Raw genomic sequence first — 19,367 nt, forward strand, 5'->3', positions numbered from 1 at the left:
ATTTCTTTAGGGTGACACTGGAGAGGATGGTTTAGATGGCATAAACGGCGAGGAGGTAAGTTGTCCTACAACATGACTGCTTAATTTACTGTCTTGATTTGACAAGTTATGTAATCTGTATTTGGTTTTTTAAAATAGGGCATACGTGGAGTTTCTGGCCCATCAGGAGACAGAGGCAGCAACGGGCAAAGGGTAACTATTATCTATTAACCTTTGTTGTTATTATTATCTAATTTGTTCATTAATTGATTGATTTTTAAGAATGCTCCCTAAGCATAATTTTACATGTATTATGTAGGGTCCTAAAGGGGCTAAGGGCCAGGCAGGAGATGTGGGCTCGACAGGCATTCGTGGTGATCCAGTAAGTGTTATGTAAATATTCTAAATAATGTCATTTTAAAAGTGACATCATTTTTAACATGCTTGTATAGTATTTCTATATGTAACGTTACATAATAATGCAAAAAATATTCTTCAAAACACAACATGAATGAATTGTATTAGCTTTTTAAAGAGATGCAATTGTTGTTTAATCAAACTTGTTTATTTTAAATAGGGCACCACAGGAAAGGACAACGCCCAGAGAGGACCAAAGGGAGATCCAGGCGATGCCGGCCCTCCGGTAAAATCCCCTACTGCTTACACAACCTGCACACATTACCTTCACTACAAATACTCCCACCACAAATCATTCTATGGCAGCACATTATAGAGGATTAAAGCTCTTCTGAAGGCAAAGATGGCCGTTTGTTTTGTTCTTGAGAGCCAGTAAAGTGCAAAGCTGTGCATACTGTATCTATTTGATTGTTTTACTTTAGTCTGTTGATTTCTTTTACAGGGAGAACCTGGGGAGGATGGTAGAAAAGGAGGAGCAGGAGAAGCAGGAAGACGGGTAGGTTTTCCTTGTTCAAAATTAAGAAAAAAATATATTAATTAATAATAAATTATTAGTATTATAGATTCTATGTCATAAAATTATAACGTAATGCATGGATGATTGTATAAAACAGTGACAATGAAAACTGAAACTATTTATAACTAATAAAACACATTTCACGTCCAATGTGAAATTTTCACGTACAGTTTTTCTATTTGATGAAAATTGTCTTTTTTTTAAGGGTTCTGCTGGTAGAAGGGGTGTACCTGGGCAGCCTGTGAGTAAGCTTTAGATGTTTTTCACTGCTTTAAATCATTTTAATGAGTACTACACTTTACCGCATGCTGATGCTGTTTATTCGTTTATGTATTTTTAGGGTGGGCTTGGACAGCCTGGAGAAAATGGTCTTCCAGGGGAGCCTGGAATCGGAGGGTCACGGGTAGGGTTTTTTATTGATTTATTTAAAAAGGAAACAAAAAGATACTTATTGATCTGTTTGTTAAAACAGTACATATAGTCCTTGTTATATTTATTTATCAGTGAATATGGCACAGAATTATAATAAATTATTGTTTGAAACCAGGTTTCAGACAGAACACAGCCATCAAAGTGTGTTTATAGCAGTCTTTGTTGCATACAGCTATTAAAAATTGGTTAGTGGTAAAGTGGTCTTATACATTACCCCATAACTGGCACGGACCACTGGGGAGGACGGATAGCAGCTACTACTATTAGTCTGACTGTCTGGTCAATGCACCAGTACGAGCCGTGAAAGAATACAAGGAAAGCAGCCTATCTGTCTTTCTACTGTTTAAATGAACAGATCAAAACGTATCTTTAAGTCATAGCTTTTGATTTATTAAGCTCATCAGTGAATAAACATTGATTGTATTATTTAAATTGTATCTGACCTTATCTTTCTTTTGGTAGGGTCCCAGAGGACCAGGGGGAACACCAGGAGTCAAGGGAGAGGATGGTAATCCTGGACCTAGAGTAAGAGTCTGACATTTCCGATACATTTGTAATATGTAATTTATAAGATCTCCTCAGTAAGCAACTAATATTTTGAAATCCAATTTGTTTTACTTGCTTTGTTCATAGTATATAAAAATAGACAATCATTTCTAATCACAAAACATAACATCCAAGCAGGAAAGATTTTCTCATGTCCACATAAATAATGATATATATTTTTACTCGTTCTTAAGGGTCCAGGAGGAGCCCAAGCGCCAGCCGGAGAGAAGGGCAGGCGAGGTGCCATTGGCCGCAAGGTATTGCACAGCATACATTAGCCTTGGTTTCACTGCAGTGTGGATTTATCATGCCTGACATTCAGATGTGCACCTAACAATTTTAAACCATGAATGTCTAAAGTTTCAATCAGTGATTTTTATTTAATTAAACATTTGATTCACAATGTATTGTTCATTAGGGTGAACCAGGAGACCCAGGACCAAAAGGTACCTTGGGACCAGCAGGGACAAGAGGAGATCCAGTAAGTTGAGATTATTTACTTTCCTAGACTTAAAATGAATACAGCTTTGAGAACTCATGAATACAGTGTAAACTGATTAAGTAATTTAAAATGTACTTGAGGCACTTGGGTGGCACAGTGGTCTAATGTGCTAGCCCACCAAGGCTGAGATCTAAGTTCGAATCTCAGCTGTGCTATCGACCAGCCAGGTGCTTACATGGTCGTACAATAGGCAATAGGCAGGAGGCAATAATAGAGCAGGGATTCCTCACTGCTGCAATTTTGGCCTCTGCTGGCCAGGCCAGACGTCTAAACAATGGGTGATTTATCGCAGATGGCAATGCATGGCTTTCCATAAGTAATACTGTGGTCTGTCAGACACCACATCTTGTAGGTGAAAAGAAGCAGTTGCACATGTCATAGGGGGCGCCTGATAGTCTAACTGGATACAACTAAATTGGTTGAAAATGGGGAAAATGAAATAATATACTGTATATTAAAACAATATTGAAATGTACATAAAATTACATAGATTGGGAATCACTAGTAAAAAAAAGGTAACTGCCCACTCACTGATTGTCAATTGGATTGCACATTTGTCACCCTAAATATAACGTATAAAGTAACGAGTAAAAACAAAAACATTCATTAATACATGATCTTATTTATTTAAGAAACAAGGGTGCCTAAACAGGTCGGTTTCAGCCCTATAGAACGGAAATCTCTTATTTTGACCCCTACTATTAAAGGCAAGCTTTAATCATTTTAGTGTCTATAGGAACCAAAGGATAAAAACATTAGAAAATCTCAAAATAAATTATTGGTAGCAGGGAGGCAACATCAGTGTTTATTTATCCGACATTTGCAAAAAACCAGGATGATCCTCAAACCATTTAGGATTAAGTTTCATAGACAAAGTCAAATGGCAACATTGTGGACAACAAGGCTTTAAATATGTCTGCCAAAAGCAAATACAGAAGGAATAGTGAAAACGCCATATAAAAAGTTAGGGAATGTGTGGGAGGACTTGCTGTTTTAGGGCAATGATAAATTTTACGCTCCATTACAAAATTCTTGAGGTGAATGTACGGTCATCTGTCTGTAGGCAAAAAATCACATTAATAAGCTGTGCACTCTGTACAAAGACTAAAATCTCTCCTTGCAGGGAGAAGATGGACGAGATGGATTTGGCACACCTGGTCCTAAAGGAAGAAAGGTTGGTTTAGTGTGGACAATACTTGGATTATCAACTATTATTATTCTATTTTTTCAGTTGCTTACATTTTTGGAAACTGTGTCCCTATAGACTGCACTGATCAATTTAGAATGTAGTCATTGGCTGCTCAGGTGGCGCAGCGGTAAAATACACTAGCACACCAGAGCTGGGATTTCAAATACATCGTATCGAATCTCAGCTCTGCCATCTGGCTGGGCTGGACGGCTATATGAACAACGTTTCATACAGGGACCTAATAACTGATGCAATTATGACCTCTGCTGGCTGATTGATGGTGTCTGCACAGGGTAGAGGAATAATGCTGATTAGGGTGTGGCTCTCCGTGGACAAGGCTGATCTCATATGACCTCGCCTCATGCAAGTAAAAAGATTCAGTCGGCTACTGCTCACGTGTCAGAGGGGACGTGTGTCAGTTCGCTCTCCTCAATTGGGGCGGGGGTCAGCACCAGTAAAGAGGCAGCATAACACAGTTGGGTAAAAAATTGGATGCGCTAAAAATTAGGAGAAAAAGGAAGAAATGCATAAAAAAAAGAATATAGTAAGTGTTATATTTATTTATCAAAGAATATGGCACAGAATTATAGTAAATTATTGATTTGAAAGTAAAGAGGGTAAAATAATAAACACCGTAATTATAACGTTTTCTGCAACAAACCAGAAAACAGAACACAGCCATGAAAGTGTGTTTGTAGCAGTCTTTGTTGCATACAGCTATTAAAAATTGGGTAGTGGTACAGTGGTCTTATACATTACCACATAACTGGCTCAGACCACTTGGGAGGACGGATAGCAGCTACTACTATTAGTCTGACTGTCTGGTCAATGCACCAGTACGAGTCGTGAAAGAATACAAGGAAAGCAGTGTAGTCTACCTGTCATGCTAAAATTCATTAAGGGTTGTCTTAAACCTAGCAAAATATAGTAGCCAAAAAAGAAGTAGCCAGTCTTCCTATTGGCATGATTTTTGAGAAGTCTGGGCAAATCTAAGTATCCCTAGGAAACCCACACAAACCCAGGCAGAAAATGCCAAACATTAGACAGATAGTGAACAGACACAAAGAGCCACCAAAAAGTGGGAGTTGCTCTAACAGTACAGCCATAAAGTTACCCACAAAATTAAAGCAGTACCTTCATGACCCAGTCTCAACAAAGCCTGCACATTGCAAGCTTTACAATGCTGGAATAAATGTCGGACTGCCTATGTGCAAATACACATTACCTGGTGTATGGCAAAAGCACAACATTTTGACACCCTGACAATTAGACAATTAGTTAGAATGAATTTGTTTAAAGGGCACCAAATGATGCCTTCAACTCAGTGACTGCTGCCAACTTTTCAGTACAGAGAAAGATCCATAATGCCACTGGTACCATCTGGTAAAAATCTTTAAGATCCATTATTACTTTGTATGGTCAAGAATATGATTAAACTTTACAGGGCGAGGTGCACCATGTGTTGCCTTAACACACTCCTACACAGTAGATCTCCACCCCCTTTATTCCCTGAACAACTGGAATGCTGTATGCTGTAACATCCCACCACATATTAGTTAGGCATTGGAGCAATTATTCAGCATGTAGAACACATACAGAAAATACTAATTCACCACTTGCTCAAAATTCCTTTACTTTTTTCATTCATGGTCAAAGTATGTCTATAGCCTACCCCAGGAAGAGATGGTACAAATTCAGATACAGGGTGGGCAGAGCGGAGGTCTATTGTTTGTTAACACATACTCCTAGATCCTAAAACTTGTAAAGTTTTCAGTTTCCTGATTGCATGTAAATCTGTCCTGTTTCTGTCTAATTTTAAGAAATTGTTCTATATTTGTTGTTCTCTCTCATAATTTAGCTAATTTTTAATGAACTGTCTTATGCTGCTCTCTTTGTTTTTATCTTAATTATTCTTGATGTTGATGTACTATTTTGATTTTGTACTATGATTTGTATGGTGTATGTACGTATTTGTTTTGATTATTTGTCTTATGTAAAGCGTCTTTGAGTATCTTGAAAAGCGCTATATAAATAAAATGTATTATTATTATTATTATTATACTTACGAACCCACATCTAAGACTAAATCTGAGTGTCCAGATGTTTTGGGAGGAAAACTCCACACATAAAGTAATCAGAGACTGAAAGAGTATAAGCAAGAAAGAGTATGGATATAAATGCTATGAGAAAGACTTAAAAGCCCACAGTAATCAACCATGGTGGCACAGCAGATTTTGTTACCACACAGCTCCACAGACCTGGGTTCAGTCTTTTCTATAAAATGAGAATTCAACTGTAGTGAAGTGTGTTTTTGATGTGATTTCTGTGCGGTTTTAGCTTAAGACAAATAAGCTGCAGATTTGTAACATTTTGGTGTGAGCGAGCATGACAAACTTTTTAATTTTATGTATTTTTGTATGATTATATAAATATATTATATGAAATGTCTAATATATTATAAAATCCGATACAGGGTGATGAAGGGTTCCCTGGATATCCTGGTCCAAAGGTAAGATCAGCAAAGCAATACGATAATATTTATGTACAAACTCAATTCCAAAAAGCTGGGACTAAAGGTAAACTATAGAAAATCAGAAAAAAAGTGCTTTGTAAACAGGTATTTAATTGGAAACAGCACCATTTTACTTTATTACCTTCACTTATTACACCTTTTTGTAAATATATAGTAAAACCTAATTTGATGCCTGCAACACATTAAAAAAAAAATGCTGGAATGGGGCAAATTAAGGTAATCTAAAACAGGTGATGCTGACACAATTGGGTATACAGGGAGCATCAACAAAAGGCAAAGGCAGATCGAGGTACCCCACTTTGCACTTTGCAAAAAACTGCATAAGCATTTAGCACAACAGTTTAGAAATGTTTCTCATCTACAGTCCACAATTCATTAAAAGATTATTATGAAAAATCCAGAAAACAATGTCTGTCATGGTAAAATGGTGCATTTGTGCCAATGGCATAGATAACCTGCACATCACCATTAATGCTGAGTACAAATGCATTGTAAAGCAACATAAACCGACCAGGCATAACATTATGACCACTGACAGGTGAAGTGAATAACACTGATTATCTCTTCATCATGGCACCTGTTAGCGGGTGGGATATATTAGGCAGCAAGTGAACATTTTATCCTCAAATTTGATGTGTTAGAAGCAGGAAAAATGAGCAAGCGTAAGAATTTGAGCCAGTTTGACAAGGACTAAATTGTGATGGCTAGACGACTGGGTCAGAGCATCTCCAAAATTGTAGCTCTTGTGGGGTGTTCCCGGTCTGCAGTGGTCATCTATCAAAAGTGGTCCAAGGAAGGAACAGTGGTAATCAGGTGACAGGGTAATGGGCGACCAAGGCTCATTGATGTACGAGGGGAGCGAAGGCTGGCCCGTGTGATCCGATCCAACAGACGAGCTACTGTAGCTCAAATTGCTGAAGAAGTTAATGCTGGTTCTGATGGAAAGGTGTCAGAATACACAGAGCATCACAGTTTGTTGTGTATGGTGCAGCAAAATGGGGACCAACACAATATTAGTCTGTTTTTATATACATTTTCCTACTGTCCCAACTATTTTGGAATTAGAATACTATATTTTGTATATTATCATAAATACTGTATACTGGTGCACTTTAATAAAGCACTTTCTAACAAATGCTGCCATGCTTCTTTCTTGTTTGCATAGGGGGCATCTGGAGAGTCTGGAACCAATGGAGGACCTGGACCCAAAGGAAACAGTGGCCAGAGAGTGAGTTCTATGCCTTTTGCTTATTTTATGGAATGTCTAGCTAAAATTGATTGCTCAAAATGTTTTTTTTAGGGTGTTTCAGGTGGTACTGGTAAGCCTGGACAGAAAGGAGAACTTGGCTACCCTGGATCTAATGTAAGCACTAATCTTAAAATACTAATACAAATAACAATGACAACTATAAAAATAGTAATAATAAGAATAATGTTTGTTTACACAGGGCGAGAAAGGTCCCAGTGGACCAGGCATCAGGGTAAGTGCAAAATTTGAACACTGTAGGTGTTGTTAGGATTGCACTTTTTTTTTTAAACCATTGCTATACTAACTAACTTGTTTTTCTTCAGCGCTCAACACAATGTGACCTGGTCAAGAAAATCAGAGATAACTGTCGTATGTATTGGTTTCTAGCTTCTATTACAGTGTTGTTGCATTGTTTCAATAGTATCTGCAAGATTTAACTCTTTTACTGTTGTTTTTTTCTCTCGTAGCATGCTGCTATGGTAAGTAAATAATCTTCATTAAATACATCTCACAGACTGATTTTCTACCCTAAAGATGCTCGTGCAACATCATTAACACTTTCTGCGCTTCAGGTTCTCAGGAGTGCCCTCTGTATCCTACTGAGCTAGCCTTTAACCTTGATTCATCAACTGGTGCTGATGTCGCTTTCAACAATACCAAAAATTCTGTACGCAAACTTCTAGACAGAATTACAATCACAGAGAGCAACTGTCCACGAGGAGCTCGAGTGGCCATGACGCTCTTCAACAATGAGGTGACCACCGAGATCCGTTTTGCTGATGCCTTGAAAAAGCAGACCCTGATAAAACGCTTGGAAAACCTTCAGCCTGTGCAGACGTCCAGGCAGCGCAATCTGACCACTGCCATAAACTTCTTAGTCCAAAACACCTTCAAGAGGGTGCGGAGCGGGTTCTTGGTACGTAAGGTAGCTGTATTCTTCGTGAATGGCCCTGTAAGGGACTCGAAAGGAATTGCAACTGCTGCTCTACGCTTGTATGATTCTGGAATACATGCTGTCTTTGTGCTGACCAGAGAGGATAATGACCTCCGAACAGCTCTGCAGGTAACGCAGTGCACACAAGACTGTTAAACATTTTCTTTCATCTGAATAAACACTTTAGACACAGTGGGGGTCAAAAAGTCTGAATCCATCAGTGAAATGCTTCTATTTTATTTATTTATTTATTGTAAACAATGGGATTTACATGAAGTTCCACGAATTTTAGAATTTCTCAGTATTTGATGTGTGTTTACCTCAATTACAACATCCACTCAAGCTTGCATGGACTCCAAAATGACTTTTAGTTTTCCTTTGTTAGAGTGTAGTTGATTCTGTCGAGAATCGGCAACCCTTTCCCCAGATTTAAATATTCCCACCACCATGCTTCACAGTTGTTTTCATAGACTGCCAGTCTTTCTCCTGTAATGGCTAATTGTTTCTCAAACCTTTCTCATCATTCATAATAGACGTTTTATAGTCAAATACCTTTGACTAGCTGACCATACCAAGCATTTAGCCTTGTTTACCTTCCTGAGAAGTGGTTTGGAGACTGATACTTGTTCTCTAGGACTATCACTATGTAGGCTGTTTTTGACCATAGACCATCTGTCTCTCCCTGTTGTGCTCACTGTGGGTCAGCCTGGTTTGGTTATGCCTAGTTTACACTATACGAATTTTGCCCTGATTTTCACTCACCGACAGGTGGCCACTAGATGTGGCGGCTCGGAGGCAATTCGCCGTGCGCTCTGGGATCGAAACTTGGCTCTCGATCGCTATGTGTGAACTGTTCAATGACTCGATTTGAGTGGCTCGTCGATTGCATGCAGACTCAGGACAAATATCTAGCATGTTAAATATCTCGACCAGTCTGCGAGTAAAAATCCTGTAGTGTGAAAGTCGTTGTGACCACTACAGAACAGACAATCCCTGCTGGCCGCGTAGCCCAATCCACTCCGATGTCATTAAACCCCTCGTCACTTCTCTCATGTGTTTTCATGACAAAACGTAGTTTGGGAGACCAGACAGAGTCATCTGCGATTTCTCCTGATGGTAGATTATGTAGTGTGTGACCCCCGATCGCTGATCAGTTGTGTAGTGTGAAATACACGACTTAAAAGACTCCAGATTACAAGAGATCCAGTTGTGTAGTGTGAACTGTACATTGATCTTACAGCTCCAAAAGTTGTTTAGTGTGAACTTGGCATTAGTAGATCAGTGCCTCAAGAGATTTGTATCATCTGAGCATGTGCTTCAATTGAAGGAAAAACCTTTTTTATGTAGGAATTGACCATTGACCAGCAATGGTCCATTTGCTCACTTGTTTTGTCAGTTAATTTTCAAAACAATTAACTTCATGATATATTGAAATGATTCATTGAAATAAAAAAAACTACACTTTGTCACATTAGCATTCTGTTAAACTGCTAACATTTGGGTTTCAGCTTGATGCAGCGAACAGCACTGCACAAGTTGTGGTCCTACCATCCCCTACCAACGCTGAATACAACAACAAAATTAAGAGTATATTGGACTGCCAAATCTGCCTAGGTAAGACCATACCAAAAATCCATCCAGTCAATGTATCCTTTTAATGTTTAAGCTTATCTTTAGCTGCACTGCTAATTACATTGGATTACCACTAACTTGCTTTTGTGTATTTTGTTTTTTAGACATCTGTACCCCTAGTCCGTCGTGCAACTATGAGCCGTCCCGCAGTAGGGGAAAACGTGCCTCCACCTCGGACTTAGACGTTGACATGACTTTCATCCTTGACAGCTCTGAAAGCACCTGGCCCAGCGTCTTTACAAAGATCAAACAATATATTTCTTACATGGTGGAACAGCTTGAAATTTCATCTGAACCAGCCACGAGCACCCATCATGCTAGAATTGCACTGGTCCAGCATTCCCCTTATGAATATCTGTATAATGGCAGTGGCATTCCTATACGCATAGGATTTGGTTTGACAGCCCACCGATCGATACATGACATCCAGAGCTTCCTTCTGGACAAAGTGCAACAGCTGGAAGGGGGCAGAGCTCTATCCGCTGCACTGGAAGGTACGGTGGAGCACGTGTTTGAGAAAGTGCCAAATCCTCGCCAGCTGAAGGTGCTCGTATTGTTTGTGACCGGGCCGGTGAAAGAGAACGTGGAGAAGCTGGTGAAGACTGCCATTGAGATCAAATGCAAAGGTTACATCATTGTGGTGATAGGAAGTGGTAATCAGCTTTGTGCTAGGGATGTACGGGTGCTTTCTCAAGTGGCAAGTGAGCCTTCAGACGTGTTCTTTAAAAATACAGATGGATACTTGGGCTTCCAAGCTGACAAGCTTCAGTTGTTTGCTCAACTACTGCCCCAGTACCTTAGCTGTAAGTACAATATGTTTCATCAACACATAATTTAATGTGCAATAATCAATATAGTGAGATTTTTTGTTTTGATTATGCATTACAATACACAGTGGGGAATGCCTTTTACATGTCTCCTGAAATCGAACAACAATGCCAGTGGTACCAAAGTGACCAACCAGACAAAAACTTCCACAGAACACAAGATGTGATCATGTAAGCCTTTTAATGATACCACCAACCATTCATTGCACCTCCATAACAAACATACACTGATCAGCCATAACATTAAACCCACCTCCTTGTTTCTACACTCACTGTCCATTTTATCAGCTCCACTTACCACATAGAGGCACTTTGTAGTTCTACATTTACTGACTGTAGTCCATCTATTTCTCTACATACCTTTTTAGCCTGCTTTCGCTTTGTTCTTCAATGGTCAGGACCACCACAGAGCAGGTATTATTTAGGTGGTGGATGATTCTCAGCACTGCAGTGACACTGTCATGGTGGTGGTGTGATAGTGTGTGTTGTGCTGGTATGAGTGGATCAGACACAGCAGCGCTGCTGGGGTTTTTAAATACCGTGTCCACTCACTGTCCACTCTATTAGACACTTCTACTTAGTTGGTCCACCTTGTAAATGTAAAGTCAGATACGATCGCTCATCTATTGCTGCTGTTTGAGTTGGTCATCTTCTAGACCTTCATCAGTGGTCACAGGACACTGCCTACGGGGCGCTGTTGGCTGGATATTTTTGGATGGTGGACTATTCTCAGTTCAGCAGTGACAGTGAGGTGATTACAAAGTCTATCAGTGCTGCTGTGTCTTATCCACTCATACCAGCACAACACACACTAACACACCACCACCATGTCAGTGTGACACTGAGTATGAGTGGATAAGACAGCTCTGAGATCATCCACCACACAAATAATACCTACTCTGTAGTGGTCCTGGGAGAGTCCTGACCATTGAAGAACAGCATGAAAGGGGGCGAACAAAGCATGCAGAGAAATAGATGGGCTACAGTCAGTAATTGTAGAACTACAAAGTGCTTCTATATGGTAAGTGGAGCTGATAACATGGCCAATGTGTGTAGAAACAAGGAGGTGGTTTTAATGTTATGGCTGACGGTATATTTTCCACATATAATTGGAGTCTTTTATCACATATAATAATAAAAGAAATAAGAAATCTTGTGGAAATACAGTTTTATATGCATATATTAACAATGTTCTATATTAACAATGTTCTATATTAACAATGTTCTTTTTTGTACTAGAACTGATGATAAACACTCTGAACAGAATCATAAACACACTGAACATAGGAAAGATCATGAACACAAACATGCAGGTATGGACATTTTTAAACAGACATTTACTAGTCTAATTTTATAGAGCTCCACTTTAATACAATACTAAACTATTGGCTGAGCTATGTAATCTGAGCTGTGTGTATATCTGTATACTTAGAAGTAACTGCTGAAGAAATGCACCTGGTCAATGTTACCTCAAGAAGCTTCACTTTGTTCTGGGACACTGAGGATCCAAGTGTCACCCATGAGGTCAGCGTAACCCACCTACGGGATCAGAGCCTGGTAGTGAGAAGGAACGTGTCTGGTCACCACCTTACTCTTCATGATCTGGAACCCAGTCAGACTTATCATGTAGTAGTCACTGGCCACAGCCTTAAAGGACAGGTTACCAGAATCTACAAAGGCATCATTACCACAAGTAAGCTCACAAACTCATAGAGCACCCCTAAAGGCAATCTATCTAGAATGCATTTGTCATATATACAGTGTATCACAAAAGTGAGTACACCCCTCACATTTCTGCAAATATTTCATTATATCTTTTCATGGGACAACACTATAGACATGAAACTTGGATATAACTTAGAGTAGTCAGTGTACAGCTTGTATAGCAGTGTAGATTTACTGTCTTCTGAAAATAACTCAACACACAGCCATTAATGTCTAAATAGCTGGCAACATAAGTGAGTACACCCCACAGTGAACATGTCCAAATTGTGCCCAAATGTGTCGTTGTCCCTCCCTGGTGTCATGTGTCAAGGTCCCAGGTGTAAATGGGGAGCAGGGCTGTTAAATTTGGTGTTTTGGGTACAATTCTCTCATACTGGCCACTGGATATTCAACATGGCACCTCATGGCAAAGAACTCTCTGAGGATGTGAGAAATAGAATTGTTGCTCTCCACAAAGATGGCCTGGGCTATAAGAAGATTGCTAACACCCTGAAACTGAGCTACAGCATGGTGGCCAAGGTCATACAGCGGTTTCCCAGGACAGGTTCCACTCGGAACAGGCTTCGCCAGGGTCGACCAAAGAAGTTGAGTCCACGTGTTCGGCGTCATATCCAGAGGTTGGCTTTAAAAAATAGACACATGAGTGCTGCCAGCATTGCTGCAGAGGTTGAAGACGTGGGAGGTCAGCCTGTCAGTGCTCAGACCATACGCCGCACACTGCATCAACTCGGTCTGCATGGTCGTCATCCCAGAAGGAAGCTGACGCACAAGAAAGCCCGCAAACAGTTTGCTGAAGACAAGCAGTCCAAGAACATGGATTACTGGAATGCCCTGTGGTCTGACGAGACCAAGATAAACTTGTTTGGCTCAGATGGTGTCCAGCATGTGTGGCGGCGCCCTGGTGAGAAGTACCAAGACAACTGTATCTTGCCTACAGTCAAGCATGGTGGTGGTAGCATCATGGTCTTGGGCTGCATGAGTGTTGCTGGCACTGGGGAGCTGCAGTTCATTGAGGGAAACATGAATTCCAACATGTACTGTGACATTCTGAAACAGAGCATGATCCCCTCCCTTCGAAAACTGGGCCTCATGGCAGTTTTCCAACAGGATAACGACCCCAAACACAACCACCAAGATGACAACTGCCTTGCTGAGGAAGCTGAAGGTAAAGGTGATGGACTAAACCCAATTGAGCACCTGTGGCGCATCCTTAAGTGGAAGGTGGAGGAGTTCAAGGTGTCTAACATCCACCAGCTCCGTGATGTCATCATGGAGGAGTGAAAGAGGATTCCAGTAGCAACCTGTGCAGCTCTGGTGAATTCCATGCCCAGGAGGGTTAAGGCAGTGCTGGATAATAATGGTGGTCACACAAAATATTGACACTTTGGGCACAATTTGGACATGTTCACTGTGGGGTGTACTCACTTATGTTGCCAGCTATTTAGACATTAATGGCTGTGTGTTGAGTTATTTTCAGAAGACAGTAAATCTACACTGCTATACAAGTTGTACACTGACTACTCTAAGTTATATCCAAGTTTTATTTCTATAGTGTTGTCCCATGAAAAGATATAATAAAATATTTGCAGAAATGTGAGGGGTGTACTCACTTTTGTGATACACTGTACATACACAGATGTACAGTACAATGACATTATTTTTCCGCATATCCCAGCTTGTTTGGAAGCTGGAGTCAGATAGCAGGGTCAGCCATTGTACGGCGCCCCTGGAGCAGACAGGGTTAAGAGCCTTGCTCAGGGACCCAACAGTGGCTGCATAGCAGAGCTTGGATTTGAACAGACAATCTTCTGAATGATAGCCCAAAGCCCTACCCACTAGGCTACCACTGATATCTATGACTTTAATCTATGATGTTTTGGCTATAACAGACTCCACTATAATAGGAGGATGTTGGAGCACTTCTGTGGGGAATGTAATTTAAATAATCATGTGTAAGGCCCAGCTCACAATCAGCTTTCCAATGCCTCCTATAGATGAGGGCAGGGCACTGGACAGGCCACAGACATTTCTCTACATCAAACTCATCAAATTATGTGTTTAGTGTTTTACTACTTAGCACAAAAAGACATGCAATTTCTTATGATCATAAACAAAACAATGAATATTTATCAAATCTTAGTTATATTAGCTCTGGCTTTCGGATTTTACCAGTCAAATTATAATAACACTCAAACAATACTGCAGTCCGTCATGCTAACTATAACACTATAAACAGTAAGTCTGTTATTTTTTTATGAATCTTTTATGTTATAACCAATTTTTTACCATTTTAACAAAAATAAGCAACAATAGAATGAAACAAATACTGACTCCAAATCAGGTCCCTGGGTTCAGACATATCAAGAAACTGTGTGACATTTTACCCATCATTATTTATGTGTTTTAAAATCAGCAACAGATTAGTTGGCCTTGATCCTAGTTCCCACTTAACCCCCCCCCCCCCCCCCACACACACACACACATACCCACACAAACACACACACAAAATATAAAAAATATAATGTTACATCAGTGAAATTTACATTGACATAATGATTTAATTAAATGAATTAAATACTGATTTGTTTAATATGTATTTACACAAAAATAAACCAAAAGTATGGGGACACTAATCATCTAATGAATCCCATTCTAAAACCATCTTTATTAATATGGAGTTGTCCCCCACTTCCCAATCCTCTTCTGTAAATAGAATAGTTTTACATCTTCCAGAAACAGTTTGGAGTTTTCTTGCATTTTTCCACAATCTCCTTCCATTCGCATTCCGCTTCCTCTACCAAGACTGACCTCTACTCCTGACTGAGGAGAGCCATGATTAACACATGCCAGCAGTAGCTGACTGCTTCTTTTCACCTCCATGAGATGAGTTCATATGGAGAACCATATGCGTGGAGAGCATCAATCTCCATTATGCCCTGTCTCATTGTGCATGTGCCATCAATCAACAAGCAGAGGTAGTAATTGCAGCAGTTATGAGAAATCAACTCCAGCAGTGGGTGGCGTAGTGGGTGGTGCACCCTGGTGCCAAGTTTAAAGTGGTTTGCAGAACCTTTTACCCATTCAGTAAAAAGAGCATTAGTAAGGTCATGCACTGAACTTTGACAAGAAGATCTGGTCTGCAATGAACGTTCCAATTTATTCCAGGGCAGTTGTAGCCTAGAGGTTAAGGTACTGGACTAGTATTCGAAAGGTCACTGGTTCAAGCCCCACCACTGCCAGGTTGCCACTGTTTGGCCCTGAGCAAGGCCCTTAACCCTTAATGGATTAGAACGTATACTGTGACAGAACTGTAAGTCGCTTTGGAGAAACTGTGGCACAGTCCTGCTGGTACAGAAAAGTGGCTTCCACTACAGCTTCAAAGTTAACAGTATATCATTTCTTTTTTGTAACTGTTTTTAGATCCAGGTTAGATGTGACTGAGACACCTGAACTCAATAATTATTCAAGGTTTCCACACACCATGATAATTTATGCTGAAATCTTTTTGTATTTGAACAGAAGCAGAAGATCTCACATTTGATGCCCCAAGTCAGGTGACCGGGATTGTGACAACTGCACCACTGAATGAACCAGAAATTGGTGAGTTAATTTTCTTTGTTTATATGTGCAGGAAGAGTGTGCAGCTTAAATAAAGTGACACTATTTCCTTTCATGAATTGCTTTTAATAGTATCCAACCCCTATTTTGGACACCCCCAAGTGTTATGGACTACAGCCTTAATGGGCTGCTACAGTTGAAAAAAAAAAAACTCTTATCTGAAACATAAGCAAAAATCATTTGTTTAATATTAAATCGGACAGAAATTGTGACTTCTTTTGCCAAAGAACTTGTTCCATAGCAGCTGGGTTTCCTCTTCTATGGTAGAGACATTATGCATACCAGAAGAGTGAGATCATTTTCCTCATAGATCTCTAGGTATATTTATTCTTACAACTCTACATTCACATACAGTGAATCTTAAACTTTACATTAGCTACAGAGAACATGCAAGCAAATGTAACAGATTTTCGTTCACAGACTACTATACACCGATTAGCCATAACATTAAAACCACCTCCTGGTTTCTTCACACACTGTCCATTTTATCAGCTCCACTTACCATATAGAAGCACTTTGTAGTTCTACAATTACTGACTGTAGTCCATCTTTTTCTCTACATACCCTTATATCCTGCTTTCACCCTAATCTTCAATGGTCAGGACCTCCACAGAGCAGGTATTATTTAGGTGGTGGATCATTCTCAGCACTGCAGTGACACACACATGGTGGTGGTGTGTTAGTGTGTGTTGTGCTGGTATGAGTGGATCAGACAAAGCAGCGCTGCTGGAGTTTTTAAATACTGTGTCCACTCACTGTCACTCTATTAGACACTCCTATTTAGTTGGTCCACCTTGTAGATGTAAAGTCAGAGACGGTCGCTCATCTATTGCTGCTGTTTGAGTTGGTCATCTTCTAGACCTTCATCAGTGGTCACAGGACGCTGCCCACAGGGCGCTGTTGGCTGGATATTTTTGGTGGACTATTCTCAGTCCAGCAGTAACAGTGAGGTGTTTAAAAACTCCATCGGCACTGCTGTGTCTTATCCACTCATACCAGCACAACACACACTAACACACCACCACCATGACAGTGTCACTGCAGTGCTGAGAATGATCCACCACCTAAATAATACCTGCTCTGTAGTGGTCCTGTGGGGTCCTGACCATTATAGAACAGGGTCAAAGCAGGCTAAAAAGTATGCAGAGAAACAGATGGACTACAGTCAGTAATTGTAGAACTACAAGGTGCTTCTATATGGTAAGTGGAGCTGATAAAATGGACAGTGAGTGTAGAAACGAGGAGGTGGTCATAATGTTATAACTATAGTTTTCATAGAAAAAAATTGAATAATCACTTCAGTCTGGCACTTCAAAAGAGGCCGAGAGCTGCATCCCACATTCTTCTCAAAATTCTTCAAAGTACAAATGCCCTCCCCCACAGTGAGCTAAAAAGTCATTTAGAGTTAAAGTCAAAGGTTTATACTTGCAAAAGCCTTTGCACAGTTAATTTCTGCAAAAATAATAATATAAAAATACAACAGTTAAATACAGCTCATGTTACTTACGTGGGTATGTAAATATTTGACTTTTTAACTGTATCTCAAAACTTCCAAAGCCTGTGCTGGTTCTTTACCTGCCAATGACAAATATTCTGCAGGTCCTATACTTTGCTTTCCCTACATCTTGGCCCATATTTACTTCTTGGATCATTTCTAAGCCATCCTCAAGGATCATTCTTCACAACATACTGTACAACTTCTAAAATACTTTGACTTTACGACTGATCGTAACCTGTAGTTATTTATTCTCAAGTCAAGTCAAGTCAAATTTATTTGTATAGCTCTTTTCACAATAGACATTGTCTCAAAGCAACTTTACAGAATCCAGGACCGACAGACCAAAAACCCCTGTTGAGCAAGCCAAGGGTGACAGTGGCAGGGAAAAACTCCCTTAAAATTACAGGAAGAAACCCTGAGAGGAACCAGACTCAGCAGAAACCCATCCTCCTTGGAATGTAATAATACAATTGACTGTGTCTGAGGGAGGGGGGTCAATTGCTCAAGGGTTCAGCAGTGGCTGGTTGACAGTAGTGGAAATTAAAGCATTAACAAGCTTTTCTTCCTACACTAAAATCTGTACATTAAATTAGATATGGTGTCATAACATCACAGTTCATTATTAGACCTTAGGCTTACACTATTTTACATCTGCATTAAATAGCTGACAGAGAATAGCTGATGTCCAACTATTCTAATTTTTATTGTGACAAATTTCTGAATGTTTGTCCTTTCTTCTTTTAAAAACTCGCTACAATGTTATGTTGGGCCGGATACACACCACTGTTTGAATATAGTTAGCTTATTCACATCGAGGACTTCAGCTATTCTAGATGCAAATCACTGTCAATATTCTAACATAATCAGACCTCACTAACACTCGAACCTTTTTACAATGTAACACCTACTTTTTTGCACATTTTAGTTAATGACCTTGCAGACCCATGCACACATGACTTTGACACTGGACTACCATGCAAAGACTATGAGGCTAAGTGGTACTTTGACAAAAAGAATGGATTCTGTGTCAAGTTCTGGTATGGAGGTTGTGGAGGCAATGCAAATAGGTTTGACACAGAGGCTCAGTGCCTCAAACACTGCACCAATACAGGTAGGTCTTTTTGTCTCACTGGGCCAAGTGATTGAACAGCTTTTTGTGAAACTTGAATATACAGGAGAGACATCGTAGATAAAATACAGTTACACTGATGGACATTATACCAGCCTATATGCAGCTACCATGGTTACCGGGTTTGCATTAATAAGCAGCTCAGTGGTCAAACTAATCCAAGCTTAATTTAAACTTAATATGTTTCTGCTCATAAAAACATGACTTTATGTGGTAAAAGACAAAATTAGTAAGCTATGCAAAAGGCCAGTATTGATAACTGGTAATATAAACATCAGAACTCACTCTGTGATGCTAAAAACGATCCTACATTTATCTAAAGGTCAGAATTTGGAATTGCCAAGCTCTGATTAAAAAAAAAAAAACCTTAAATAGGAACAAGGAAGCTACAAGAAAGCTCTAGATGATTTCAACACTTGGTTGAGGCACATGAGATTACTATAGTATTTTATTCCGATCAGTAAGCATGCAGAAACAAAGTTGTTGACATCTACTGTAGGTGTGGACTATAAATCTATTCATAAAGTACATTAAATTCATGTAAATTACATTAAATCCAAGTCCCCACTTCTCAGTTCTGAGGCAAGTCAAAGACAGCCTGACACTTGTAAAAGGTTGCAGTGAATGACAAGCAGGAAAT

The 19,367-nt window shown here is 39.8% G+C and overlaps 1 protein-coding gene across 1 annotated transcript in view; it reads left to right on the forward strand.

The window, feature by feature from the left end:
* LOC134324026 (collagen alpha-3(VI) chain) overlaps nt 1–19,367 on the forward strand; it is a 51,236-nt gene that overhangs the window by 24,460 nt on the left and 7,409 nt on the right. The window contains exons 17-41 of the mRNA XM_063005678.1: nt 11–55; nt 139–192; nt 299–361; nt 557–622; nt 839–892; nt 1,119–1,154; nt 1,254–1,316; nt 1,808–1,870; nt 2,086–2,148; nt 2,310–2,372; nt 3,517–3,567; nt 6,056–6,091; nt 7,281–7,343; nt 7,416–7,478; nt 7,564–7,596; nt 7,688–7,733; nt 7,832–7,843; nt 7,937–8,427; nt 9,807–9,912; nt 10,035–10,733; nt 10,826–10,928; nt 11,997–12,070; nt 12,190–12,450; nt 16,002–16,082; nt 18,524–18,709. Coding sequence (XP_062861748.1) covers nt 11–55; nt 139–192; nt 299–361; nt 557–622; nt 839–892; nt 1,119–1,154; nt 1,254–1,316; nt 1,808–1,870; nt 2,086–2,148; nt 2,310–2,372; nt 3,517–3,567; nt 6,056–6,091; nt 7,281–7,343; nt 7,416–7,478; nt 7,564–7,596; nt 7,688–7,733; nt 7,832–7,843; nt 7,937–8,427; nt 9,807–9,912; nt 10,035–10,733; nt 10,826–10,928; nt 11,997–12,070; nt 12,190–12,450; nt 16,002–16,082; nt 18,524–18,709 — 2,875 coding nt within the window. The remainder of the gene's footprint in view (nt 1–10; nt 56–138; nt 193–298; nt 362–556; nt 623–838; nt 893–1,118; nt 1,155–1,253; nt 1,317–1,807; nt 1,871–2,085; nt 2,149–2,309; nt 2,373–3,516; nt 3,568–6,055; nt 6,092–7,280; nt 7,344–7,415; nt 7,479–7,563; nt 7,597–7,687; nt 7,734–7,831; nt 7,844–7,936; nt 8,428–9,806; nt 9,913–10,034; nt 10,734–10,825; nt 10,929–11,996; nt 12,071–12,189; nt 12,451–16,001; nt 16,083–18,523; nt 18,710–19,367) is intronic.

This window comes from Trichomycterus rosablanca, chromosome 12 (genome assembly GCF_030014385.1).
Source record: "Trichomycterus rosablanca isolate fTriRos1 chromosome 12, fTriRos1.hap1, whole genome shotgun sequence".
Lineage (NCBI taxonomy): Eukaryota > Metazoa > Chordata > Actinopteri > Siluriformes > Trichomycteridae > Trichomycterus > Trichomycterus rosablanca.